Source organism: Solanum pennellii, chromosome 3 (assembly GCF_001406875.1).
Source record: "Solanum pennellii chromosome 3, SPENNV200".
Lineage (NCBI taxonomy): Eukaryota > Viridiplantae > Streptophyta > Magnoliopsida > Solanales > Solanaceae > Solanum > Solanum pennellii.
The window spans coordinates 74,397,273-74,408,900 of NC_028639.1; the positions used below are offsets into that span (position 1 = coordinate 74,397,273).

Consider the following 11,628-nt stretch of genomic DNA (forward strand, 5'->3'; position numbering starts at 1 on the left):
ATTTGATATATGAATTTTCATTTGAAATGAAATGGTGGGTCTGAGTATTTAATTTCAAATGTACTACTGCAAAGAATAGTGAGATCTAAAGGACAAAGAAAGCTATCTTGTAACTAGTAAAAGAGCATTGTTGTAAGATCTATTTTCATACAAATGAATGAATGATCCCTTTTTTCAAAAATATAGACCATGTCCTTTTCTCATCAAAATATTAGAAATTAAAATACATAACACTAGTTTTTTTTGGTAGGTATTTTGGAATTTCACAATGTGAAGCACATTGAAATGTTTAGAGTATACTATTAAATTTTATCAAGTGAAAACATTACATAATTTTTATCTATTCTTTAGTAGAAAAAGAGTAATATTCGAAGTTAAGTTAAAAAGAGTATTTGAAAATTGAAATGTATAAGACATCTTTATTCACATATTTTTGTGTATACGAAACACGTAAAGGTATTATAAATGTATTAGATAACTTTATTCTAGTTTTTTTCTTCATCTTACTCCATGTTGATGCTTAGATTCCTTTTCCATCTGATCTCTCTTTCTGATTCTAGTCCAAAACAATACTCTATCCTCTTATATCTTACTTCTTTGTTTCAGTTTGTTTATTTAATTTTGATTTAATACAAAATTTAAGAAAATAAAGATTTTTTTTTAATTTACAGTACTAGCATATATCAAAATGTCATTTAATGTTGTGATTTTAAATATGTCATATTAAAAATGTTATCAAACTATGAAAGTAACATTATTTCTTAAACGAACTAAAACGAAAAGAATAACAAAATGGAAAATAGAAATTGACAGATTTCAACTACTTTCTAGCTATATTGACAAATACTCAATTACATATGTATTATTATTGTAATTTGACGTATTTCCTTTATTAAACCTCTATCTAATAAACCTTTTTGCCTTTTCATATCCAAATTATTCCTTTATCTTTCATTACAACTATAATGTAATAGTAGTAATTACTACAAAAAAATTAACTTTTAATAATTATGAAGGTCAAATTAACTTTATTTGACGGAGTTGAATCATCAATATGAGTATATTAGTAATACGTTACTGTTTTTGTTGTTGATTAATTATTAATTAAGAAAGTTGAGATTATGTAGACAATGTCAATTTACAGTACATTATTGAAAGGCTAAATGCATCATTAATTCAAAAATGGGACCCAACTAAACAATTTCGCAATTGCAGGAGGCCACGTTGATAATTACTTATACATCGTCTAGTACTTCTTTCACGCTCTTTCACACTGCGTGTCAGGCACGTTGCCAATTTCAAAATCATTGCCGCCCAGGATAACGCCCGTACGTGTTTCGATTCACGATTAATCGTTTGATATTTAAAAATTATACGAAAAATAATATGATGAAATTTTTCTTATATACTAATGAAGAATAAATATAAGGTGTAATTTGACTCACAATAAAAACAGAAAAAGGAGTATATTGTCTTTTGACTTTTTAATAGAATAAAATAAAAGGTACTATTATTAAATGAGTTAACAAGAAAAATTGGTAAAAAGATAAATATTAAGAAGAAATTTGTTGAATTCAGTTATTGATTATTCAAAATTTGAGAATTGAGATAGGATTAATTGAATCTATAAAAAAAAACATATTACTATTAATTCTTCACTCGACAATCACATTAAGATGATAAATAATTGTAAAGATATGATATTTTTATTGTATTTAATGAGTGTTCATGTATATAACAAATATTACGTTGTAAGATTTAATTGTTTAATAAAAAAATCACTAGTGTATAATGTCACACCTCAAGATTCTTAATTTTCATGTGCTTTCTTCTATTGTAATCTAAATAAGCTAGAATAGGAACCTCTAAAGATTTAGTTATGCCACAATCACATGAATAAAGAAAATTTTCTACAATTATAATATATTAATTAGTGAAGAGTGCCTTATATTTTCTTCAAATTTGTACTTGTACTTTTCACATTAATAATTCGTCTTAATTTGCACAGTAAATTTCAAATTTCCAACAAAATACTCTCTATTTCTAATTACTTGTTTATCTTGATAAATAAAAGAAATAAAATAATAAATTCTTTATGTTAATAATTATTTTTTAAATAAATGTACTAAATCAAAAATGGACAATTAAATTTCTTATTAAATGCAGCTTGGTAAGTCATTTCAAAGTTATTACTATAAAAACTCTTTAATACATATTTCTCGCTCCAATCACTTTAACATATTAAAAGAATATATATTAATAACTCAAGGTAATTTCCCAATTGCAGGAATAAGATTTCAGACATGTGCTAATTAATATGAATGTCACAATAAGATATATTTTCGTAATTACTATTTACTTCACTCCAAAATAAATATAACATTAGCAAAAATAATCTGCCAGATTTCTATATTTTTTAACTATATTTTTGTACTTCATCTTCTTAATAATGTTAACTTTTCAAAAATATATATTGAATATAAATAATTTAAAGATGTATGTATCAATATTTATTAATTTTTTGATAAATTTGAATTTTATTAAAGTGATGTTTATTTTGAACGGAAATAGAATATACTAGTTTTATTGTGGAGTTGAAAATTCCACCAAAAAGATGTGCTTTTGATTAGTACGTGTAGCTAACGCGTCGTGAATGCGAATGGGATTTGTTTTGGTTTTCATAGGCTTACAAGTTTCATCACTGTTCCTTCAGTCTTTTCCTTCCTCACGGTACCCCATTGGAGAAACAGGCCATTTTCTCTCATTCTCTCTCTATTTTCTCTCTCTAGAAAAACTCCATTGCGACAAGTATATCCATCGTTAAAAGTTGTTTCTAGGGTTTGAATTTCGTTCCTGTAGCAGCACAACGAAAAAGGGGGTCCTATTTGCATCATCAAAGAATTACCCACTTTTTTCTTCTTCGAAAAATGACGACTTCTGCTGTGAAGAACAACTTCTTGCCACCGGGATTGGTGTCAAATCTTCAGGAAGTTCTTCTTAACAGAAAGGGTGCTCAAAATGATAAAGATCAGCAATCGAAGCCGAAAGATGATGACCCATCAACTCAGCCGTCGTCTTCTGACTCGGTTCCCGATGTTGCCGCTGATGACGCTGACAGTGCTAAGCCAGTGGTATTGGTTACTAATGCTGATGGGATTGAATCTCCTGGTCTTACTTGTCTTGTTGATGCTCTTGTTCGTCAAGGTCTCTGTAATGTTAATGTCTGCGCTCCCCAATCGTGAGTTTCTCTACTTGTGTATGTTTCTTTTTTCCATATTATTTAAGTTTTGTTTATGATTTTAGCGTGGAAAATTTTGATATAATTTTGTGTTTTTTCAACTGATATTGTGTTGAAGTTTGAATTTTGAACCCGCTTTACCAGTGTCCTTTAGTTTGAGCTACAATGCATACCCAAGATATTGAATGATTTTGGAGGTTTTTTCTTTTGTGGTTAAAGCATATCAGCTACTGTTGAGGCAAATCGTGGTGGGTCACTCTGTGTTACTGTATTGAAGTTTAGTGTAGTTAATTTTGAAGTTCTTTAGTATGTGTTCAACTGAGTCTTGTGTTGATGTTTGAATGTGGATCATTGAGTCTACTTTGCGAGTGCCTTCTGGTTAGAGCTAAAAAGCAACATATCGTGATTTTGAATGATCTTGAAGGTTCCATTTTTGTGATTAAATCTTATCTGTTATTGTAGAGATAAATCGGTGGCGGGCCATTCTTTTACACTTAAAGAAACCATTGCAGTTACTCCGACTGACATTCACGGTGCTACTGCTTATGAAGTATCTGGTACGAACATACAATTACTGTAGGGTTATTTCGATTCTTTTGTGTTGAAGAGCTTGCAGACGCATTAACTCTATCTTTTAGAACAGTTTGTATGTTAAGAATTATATACCATATTTTATCTTAACAGTGTTATTCTTTGTGTATTTAATCTTCTTTCAGGGACTCCTGTAGATTGTGTGTCATTAGCCTTGTCTGGGGCACTCTTTTCCTGGTCAAAGCCAGTCCTGGTATTTTTAGGCACCCTTTCTACAGTATATCATTTCTGTTTTAATAAATTGGATTTAGTATTGCTTACCTGCTGTGTCTCTGTTATTTCTTCCCCCATGGATGTTTAGGTAATAAGTGGAATCAACAGGGGTTCAAGTTGTGGCCATCAAATGTAAGTATTATAGTCTTTGTTAGTAACTCTAATTTAGTACGTATGTATTCCTGAAGCTCTTTAGTCACTAAGTTATTCAAATGGTTGTTTAAGGCTTCTTGCACTCGTATATTTCTTGTTTTTGTCTCCTTGGGGATCTGTGATTATGTTTATTACTCCATTGTACAGGTTTTACTCAGGTGTCGTAGCTGGTGCTAGGGAGGCATTGTTTAACAGTGTTCCATCTATATCGATATCACTTGACTGGTACTTACCTTTCTTTTTTGATCAAAAGAGGTCCTGTTCGTTCTTAACTAATAGTTTGTTCCATAATCTACTTCAGGAGGAATGATGAAAGTCAAGAAAGTGATTTCAAGGACGCCGTGAGTGTTTGTTTACCATTGATAAATGCAGCCATCAGAGACATAGAAAAGGGAGCATTTCCTAAAAGTTGCTTGTTGCATATTGGAGTTCCGAAATCTCCTCTGACAAACAAGGTCTGTAAAATGATCCTCCATCTCACCTGCACCTCTTTTGAAAACAAAAAATGAATGAAATCCAGCCTTTTCATTTCTCCACACAGGAATCTTAAATTTGTGTAACTTGTTTTAGTTTTAATCAGGACTTCCTCTTATTTCTATTATTAATACAAAGCAGTGAGATTTGGTTTAGAGGGGACTGTGGTGATTAGAGGTTATTTAGGGGTAAACTACTGTATACTCCCCCCGTTTAAAAAAAGATGGCCTAGTTAGACTTGGAACGGAGTTTAAGAAAAGAAAGAAGACTTTTAAATCTTGTGGTCTTAAATTAAAGTTATGTCAAATGTACCAAAATGTCCTTTAATCTGGTGGTCTTAAACATGCTACGTGGAAAGTTAAAGTTAAAGTGTTTTCAAAAAAGGAAAGGAGTCATTCTTTTTGAAACAAACAAAAGGAAATAGGGACATTCTTTTTTAAACGGAGGGAGTAATAGAAATGTCTACCTTGGAATTTTGTTGTCTGTTAATGAATATACGACATAAAAGAAATAGTTTAAGTGTTATACAACACCTAATATGCCATGGGACAAGCCTAGGAAATACTGCTAAATGTATCACACCTGTGTCTTCCTGTTGTGGGTGAGCGCTAAAACAGGCATTCTTGCACCGACTCCAGTTTCCAGAAAGGGAAATGATTTCATAATCTTTCAAATTGGGAAGAATAAAGTAGAGAAACATTTGATTTATGATATGGTCTACTGACAATTGCATTACAGAGAGTTAATGCCCTTACTATTAATCATACCTTCTGCAATGGTTGCTGAAGCACATCTCATTTTTTCACCAGTCCACCTATTGTTGAGATTTCAAACAACAGATATATCATTTTTGAAACCTCTACTTGACAGGGATTCAAATTGACGAAGCAAAGTCTCTGGAGCTCTAAGCTTTGCTGGCAAGCTAAATCATCCACCAGAAATCTTGCAGCTGGACGTTTTCTTCCAAATCAACAAAGCCTTGGGATGCAGCTCGCACAATTAGGTCGAGATGCTTCTGCAGCAGTGAGTAAATGACACTGTATCTGGCATAACTGCTCTTTATATAATGTGTGTTGCCTATTAACTGCATAGTGGTGTAAACAAGTTCATAATAGAGTGATCCTATGAATCTTTAGAGTAGAGTGTCTATGGACCTAAACAAGTAATGTTCGAATTGCACATTGTTGTGTTACAGTTGTAGAAAATCATGAATTAAATTATCCCATGTTCTTCATCTAAAAGGAACTTGTAAAGCGTTGAAATTATCATGGATGAGTCTAGAAGTATCAACCAATCAATTATGTCTCTATCTGCTGTATTTAAAACCCCATTTAGCAGTACAATCTGTCGACCCAAAAAAAGAAATAGAAAATCAATACTTAGAACAGAAAGGAAAATAGTATAGGATTCCAAGTGCTTAAGCGAAAGGCTATTTATTAGGAAACTATTCGGTAACCAACTTCAAGTTTGCTGGGTAGTATTTTAAGATGCTTCTTTATTCCTTGTCAAATTAATTGAGACAATAATGGGCATTAATTGTTTGAGAAGTGTGGCATGTGTTTGGACACTTAGTGGCATATCCCTATTTCTTGTTGGTTGTCCCAGTCCTCATGTCTTTCCTCCTCCCTTGGACATCATCAAACCTCTGCCTTCTTATTTTTGCACAGGGTGCTGCTCGCAAATTAGTTACTCAGAGAAAGAACATAGAGGTTGTTGAATCTGTTGGTATTGCTGGGAAATCTGATCCGGACAGGAAAGTTAAGTACTTTAGATTGGAGGTATGAATGCTTTTTCCTTTTTTTGCTACGTTGTATTTAGTTGCTGTGCTCAATGAGTACAAAGGGTCAGTTGGATTTTTAATTGAAACTGCAAATTATAACATTATAATAAGTAATTTTTAATTTCTCTGCTAATTCTTTTTTCTATATATATGGCAAGTGTTGGTCATTTTGATGGTATAACATGCTTCTACAATTCTACTGTTGATCCTTGAAATGCTGCAGAATTGTGGTTTATACGGCCAAATACAGACCAGCATTCCTTCTGTGACCCTTCACATATTTGCCATTTGCTCTCCTTCCCCTACGCAATCTTCTTTTTAAATGTAGTACGAACTAAGTTAAACTTGTTCTCTTACATGCCTTGTTGATTATTTGCACTGCAGTTGCTTGACAAGAAACAGGAAGAAGAAGACGAGGATTTAGATTTTAGAGCTCTCGAAAATGGATTTGTAAGTTTATTTCTGCTAATTCTTGATATGGGTTACTTTCTTCTACATGACACTGGGTATTCTGCTCCAAACTAAAAAGCTTTCTAGTCTGCTTAAAGGATGAGAACTCATAGTCAGAGAGTTCTGTGCTCCGAGTGTCATATTATTCTCTGCCATTGTAGAGGCACATGCAATATCGGAAAGTACCTTTTATGTTTTGGACCTTAGAACTATGAAAAATCCATCATTGTGGTCTTGACAAGTAGGTCTTTTTGTGCTTTTTCAGGTGGCAGTCACTCCAGTATCTCTTGTAATGCGTGTGGAAACAGATGTTAATGCAGCTGCATCAAAGTGGATTTCTTCTGCATTAGAAGTGGAACAGTGAAAAGATGAAGCTAATATTCAGTATTGTTTGTTGTACATCTTTAGATGACTTTGTTCAGGTCATATTGCAAAATTTACATGGGCCATAATTGTGATGCCTCAATTATTTATTTGGTTTTTCAACCTTTTAATTTGTGTCCCGCGAAGCCAATGCTTCCACTGTTTACTTAAAAGGCCAGAGCATGTTGTAAAAGTGCCATACTTTTTTGCTTGGTACCACAAAATTGTGTTTTAGGTTGGTTTTTACTGGGCAAATTTGTGCTGTTAGGCAGGATGGTGGAATCCTTGTAAACTGGAAATAGCTTGATCAAATATAGTGGAATGCTGTTGTCTGTTTTTAATGGAGTTGATTCTCTTCTTTCTTAAGCTTTTTATCATTTCATAGTTCATTCATCTGGGAGTTTGTGAAACCAGAAAAGGACTTGAATTTTCATGGGCTCAAAACATTGGTTAGATTTAAGATTAAGAGGCCATTGACTCAGGATTTATTTTTATCTAACTATTAGTATCAACTTCATAACATGCGTTCACTTTATAAGAGCAATATTTTTAGGTTATAATTCGTAGGTGTATTATATAATATTTTTAGGTTATAATTCGTAGGTGTATTATATATTCTTTTCATTAAGCAAGTCAATACATTTCAATAAATGAAAAAATAGTGTATATCTTGATAAGGTAAAGAAGTTGTTTTCGAGTGTCAAAGGCAAAACAATTCAAATCTGTACTAGGATTGTGGAAGGACTAAAATATCAAAGGTGCATATTCCATCATTATATTTTCTGAATTGTATGTATAGTACTTTAATGTTTGAGGAGTCAACCCAATATAATATAGTAATATATACGATTTCAAAAGATAACGTCCTTTCACACAATTATATGCACTTATCAGCAGATTTATCTTTTTACTACTTTCAACGCCAAAAACTCCATGGAACTGTTCACGTACTCTCATACTTTGGGCACTGACTCTAAAAAAAATTGATAAATACTTTTGACAAATATCAAAAGTTTCTTAGAACATGTAGTATTAAGTATTTCATAACATTTTCATGGCTAATAACATTAGGTTATAAAAATGAGAAGACAAATTTTCAAATATTTTACAATTATGTCTTTCTTTTCAAAGCAAATTATAAGTGAAGTATTATTTATAATAAACAAACGTATTTGCTTATCTTTCTAATTAATTAGCATAATAGTAATAAAAATGAAGTAGTGTGATCAAATTTGATTTGGAAATTTTATAGGATGTTGACACCTCGTAGAACAAACATTACATCTACTGTGGAAAACATAGGAATTTTTTTCCAAATTTGATGGTAATTTTCCATGAATTTTTATTCTTTATAAAGCTACCAAACATAATTTCTTTGTTCTTTTTAAACTTCTTATGGAGAAGGAAAATGAAAATTTTTAAAAAAAAGTTCTTCTGGACCAAACAATACGATCCAATTAATAATAAAAACTTTGATTCATTGACTGACATATATTCTTAATTAAGATATGAAAAGGAATAATTAACAAATGTAGAAATTAGAGATTTACGTTGAGAAAAAAAGAAGAAAAAAAAGACTAGAAATTAAAAAAATTCCCAATATAAACAATGGTCCCCTTTAGTATCTGCAAATAGGTTGGGTCTAAATTAACTTTTCAATTCAGTATTTTGACCATCAGAGATTAGGAAAATTATTTACTTCTTCCATTTTCATATTATTTGACAATATTACTCAAAATATCTGTCCTAGAATAGTTATCAATTTTATAAAATTAAAAAAGAACTATTTTTTATTTATTTTATTTTTAAAATTAGTTATTTTTAAAAGTATATATGTGATATATTTTTTCTTTTAATTTGTCATAGATCAATATGTAAGTAAAAACAAATTATTGAAAGACATGAAATTAATTAACTACTTATAATATTGATATCGTAAATATTTATTGATATAATATAATACAATATAAAGACTAGTACTTCACAGGAGGGAACAAAAAAACTGCATAATAATAAATTAACATAAATGTAACTGAAATTCTCAACTTAACTATGCAAATTTATATTATAGCTGCACAATTATAATAATCATAAAAACTCCCTTAGAATATAAAAAGCTTACCATCTTTTTCTTTGGCCATTTTCATCACAAAAGTCATCAACATGTCTCTTATGAATCCCAAGTTCTAGGGTTCATCATAAATTGGTTGCATGAAAATGCTGACCATGACGATGATGTTGATGATGATGATGATGACGACGACGACATGTGTAAGGATTCCATTAGCTCAATTTTATTTACGACTCTATGCACATTATTATGTGGATTCATAATATAACTAGTACATGGGAGAGTACTATTGACCACCATGGTGTCACTATGTTGTGACACAACTGGAGTTGATTCTAGAATGCCATCTTCATTCTCCTTTATCATTTCAGAAAGCTTAGGCAGTGTCTGTTGAAGATATAATTAAATAATTAAAGGCGCTGAATATTATAAGATGATCACAATTGACATAGTATCAGGGCAAGACTGGACATGTTAAAAACATAATTTAGTAAAAGTATGCTCTCTAATAGCTTAAACTTTTAGATGGATAGTATATGTACCATTATCAGATCTTGATGATTTTTTATAGCCGCGTTTGTTGAATCCATGAAATTCTCCCCATTAGTGCAATTCAATGAAATGTTGGAGGTGAGCATGGAATTAATGGAGTTGTCTTGTTTAATAACACTAGGGTTATATTCAAGATCATGTTGAAGATGATTAGGATAATTGAAATTAAACCATGTAGGATCATTTGAAATTGAGTCAAATGACAAATTAGGAAGGGAATTAGGCATGATCACTTGATTAGTTAAATTCAAATCCCCATTATGATTAATGTTGTTCATTTGGTCAAGAATTAGGGGAGAATTTATACTTGACATGAAACTATTAGTACTAGGAACATTGGGATTGAATGAGTAGAAATTATCAAAAGAGGGATTAGGGATTGGATTAGTGATGAAATTATTATAATTAGGAATGATGATGGAGTTATCAGGGAGGATTCCATGAGAAAGATGGAGCTTCTTCTTGATACTCGAATTCCAAAAATTTTTCACTTCATTGTCTGTTCTTCCAGGTAAATTCTTCGCTATTTGCGCCCACCTGTAAAAACAAAACAAAATGTCTCTTTTGCATGAAAATAATATCGGAATGGTTCTCTTCATCAAAAAATATTCATTTAAAAGAAATTTTTTGTTCAAAAATTCTTTCATCGAAAAAATTACACTGTATATATTATTTACCTGTTACCAAGAATTCCATGGAGCTCAATGATAAGTGCTGCTTCTTGAGGGGAGAAACTCCCACGTTTCAAATCTGGTCTTAGATAATTTATCCACCTCAATCTACAACTTTTCCCGCATCTTTGAAGCCCTATGCCATAGAAACGAATTCAAGATATAAATTTAATTTAAAAAATTCAAGTAAAAAAAATGAAAAGAAAAGAAAGAATAAAAATCTTTGATTGTTTGTTCCACATGGACATATATTCACTAACTATACTAATGGTGAAAAAAAACTAGGTGAACTCAAGATATAAATTCGATGAATTCAATCATTAAAATTAAATAATGAAACGAATTCTGGATCGAGATATATAGAAATTCTAGTGGTTCTCTAAAAAATCAACTCTATGATAATCATATTAACTATCTTACGATATAATTAGACTACCCCGGTCAATCTTTGCATCATGACGTTGAATAACGTCATGATGCAAAGAAACCCAAAAATAAAAAAAAATAAGAAGAGAATAAAACCTGCAAGCTTAGGAACAGAGCTCCAACAAGCATGACCATAAGTAGTAATGTAATTAATAAGTTTTTCATCTTCTTCAGGAGACCATAACCCTCTCTTCACTTTTTGTTTGTTACAACATGTATGATGCCCCATTTTTTTTTTTTTTTATAAAAATATACAAATTAATTACTACTGTAACACAAACAGATTCTACAAATAGACTACAAATATTGAGTTTGTGTGGAAAGAGAAGTGGAGGGACTCAATGTCTTATATAATAGATGCTCATGAGAATTGATGAGTACTACAGTACAATAATTTTTTGGATTCTAGTAATACCGGTAGTGTAAAGAATTTTTTATATTATCGATGTTATAATGGTAGTTACAGATTCGACAAACATATAATTAAGTCATTTTGAGTTGTACTTATATTAAAAATTCATTTTTAGTATTTTTTTCATTTTTAATTTGTTTATCTGATTTGACTTGATATGAAGTTTAAAAAAGTAAAAGAAATTTTTGAATCTTGCAATTTCAAACTAAAAATACGTAAAAGATTTTAAAACTT

General features: G+C 30.9%; 2 protein-coding genes across 2 annotated transcripts; one reads left to right on the forward strand and one right to left on the reverse strand.

Annotated features, from left to right (window-relative positions):
- Positions 1–2,712: 2,712 nt before the first annotated feature.
- Positions 2,713–7,607, forward strand: LOC107015123 (5'-nucleotidase SurE-like). Its single transcript, XM_015215299.2, has 10 exons — positions 2,713–3,238; positions 3,701–3,795; positions 3,955–4,022; positions 4,131–4,174; positions 4,343–4,420; positions 4,497–4,650; positions 5,540–5,692; positions 6,337–6,447; positions 6,834–6,899; positions 7,165–7,607. The coding sequence occupies exons 1-10, from the start codon at positions 2,928–2,930 to the stop codon at positions 7,261–7,263; spliced, it is 1,179 nt and encodes a 392-aa protein (XP_015070785.1). The 5' UTR covers positions 2,713–2,927; the 3' UTR covers positions 7,264–7,607.
- Positions 7,608–9,432: 1,825 nt separating this feature from the next.
- Positions 9,433–11,211, reverse strand: LOC107014203 (transcription factor MYB26-like). The gene is made up of 4 exons (XM_015214053.1): positions 11,079–11,211; positions 10,563–10,692; positions 9,876–10,422; positions 9,433–9,720 (listed from the first exon to the last, which is right to left on the reverse strand). Exons 1-4 carry the CDS (start codon positions 11,209–11,211, stop codon positions 9,433–9,435), a joined length of 1,098 nt encoding a protein of 365 aa, XP_015069539.1.
- Positions 11,212–11,628: the final 417 nt, after the last annotated feature.

Coding starts and splice junctions, on each gene's coding strand:
- LOC107015123 (XM_015215299.2), top strand. CDS start 2,928: ATGACGACTTCTGCTGTGAAGAACAACTTCTTGCCACCGGGATTGGTG. Junction 3,796..3,954: donor TACTGCTTATGAAGTATCTG/GTACGAACATAC, acceptor ATCTTCTTTCAG/GGACTCCTGTAGATTGTGTG. Junction 4,023..4,130: donor CCTGGTCAAAGCCAGTCCTG/GTATTTTTAGGC, acceptor ATGGATGTTTAG/GTAATAAGTGGAATCAACAG.
- LOC107014203 (XM_015214053.1), bottom strand. CDS start 11,211: ATGGGGCATCATACATGTTGTAACAAACAAAAAGTGAAGAGAGGGTTA. Junction 10,693..11,078: donor CTCTGTTCCTAAGCTTGCAG/GTTTTATTCTCT, acceptor TCTATGGCATAG/GGCTTCAAAGATGCGGGAAA. Junction 10,423..10,562: donor CATGGAATTCTTGGTAACAG/GTAAATAATATA, acceptor TTGTTTTTACAG/GTGGGCGCAAATAGCGAAGA.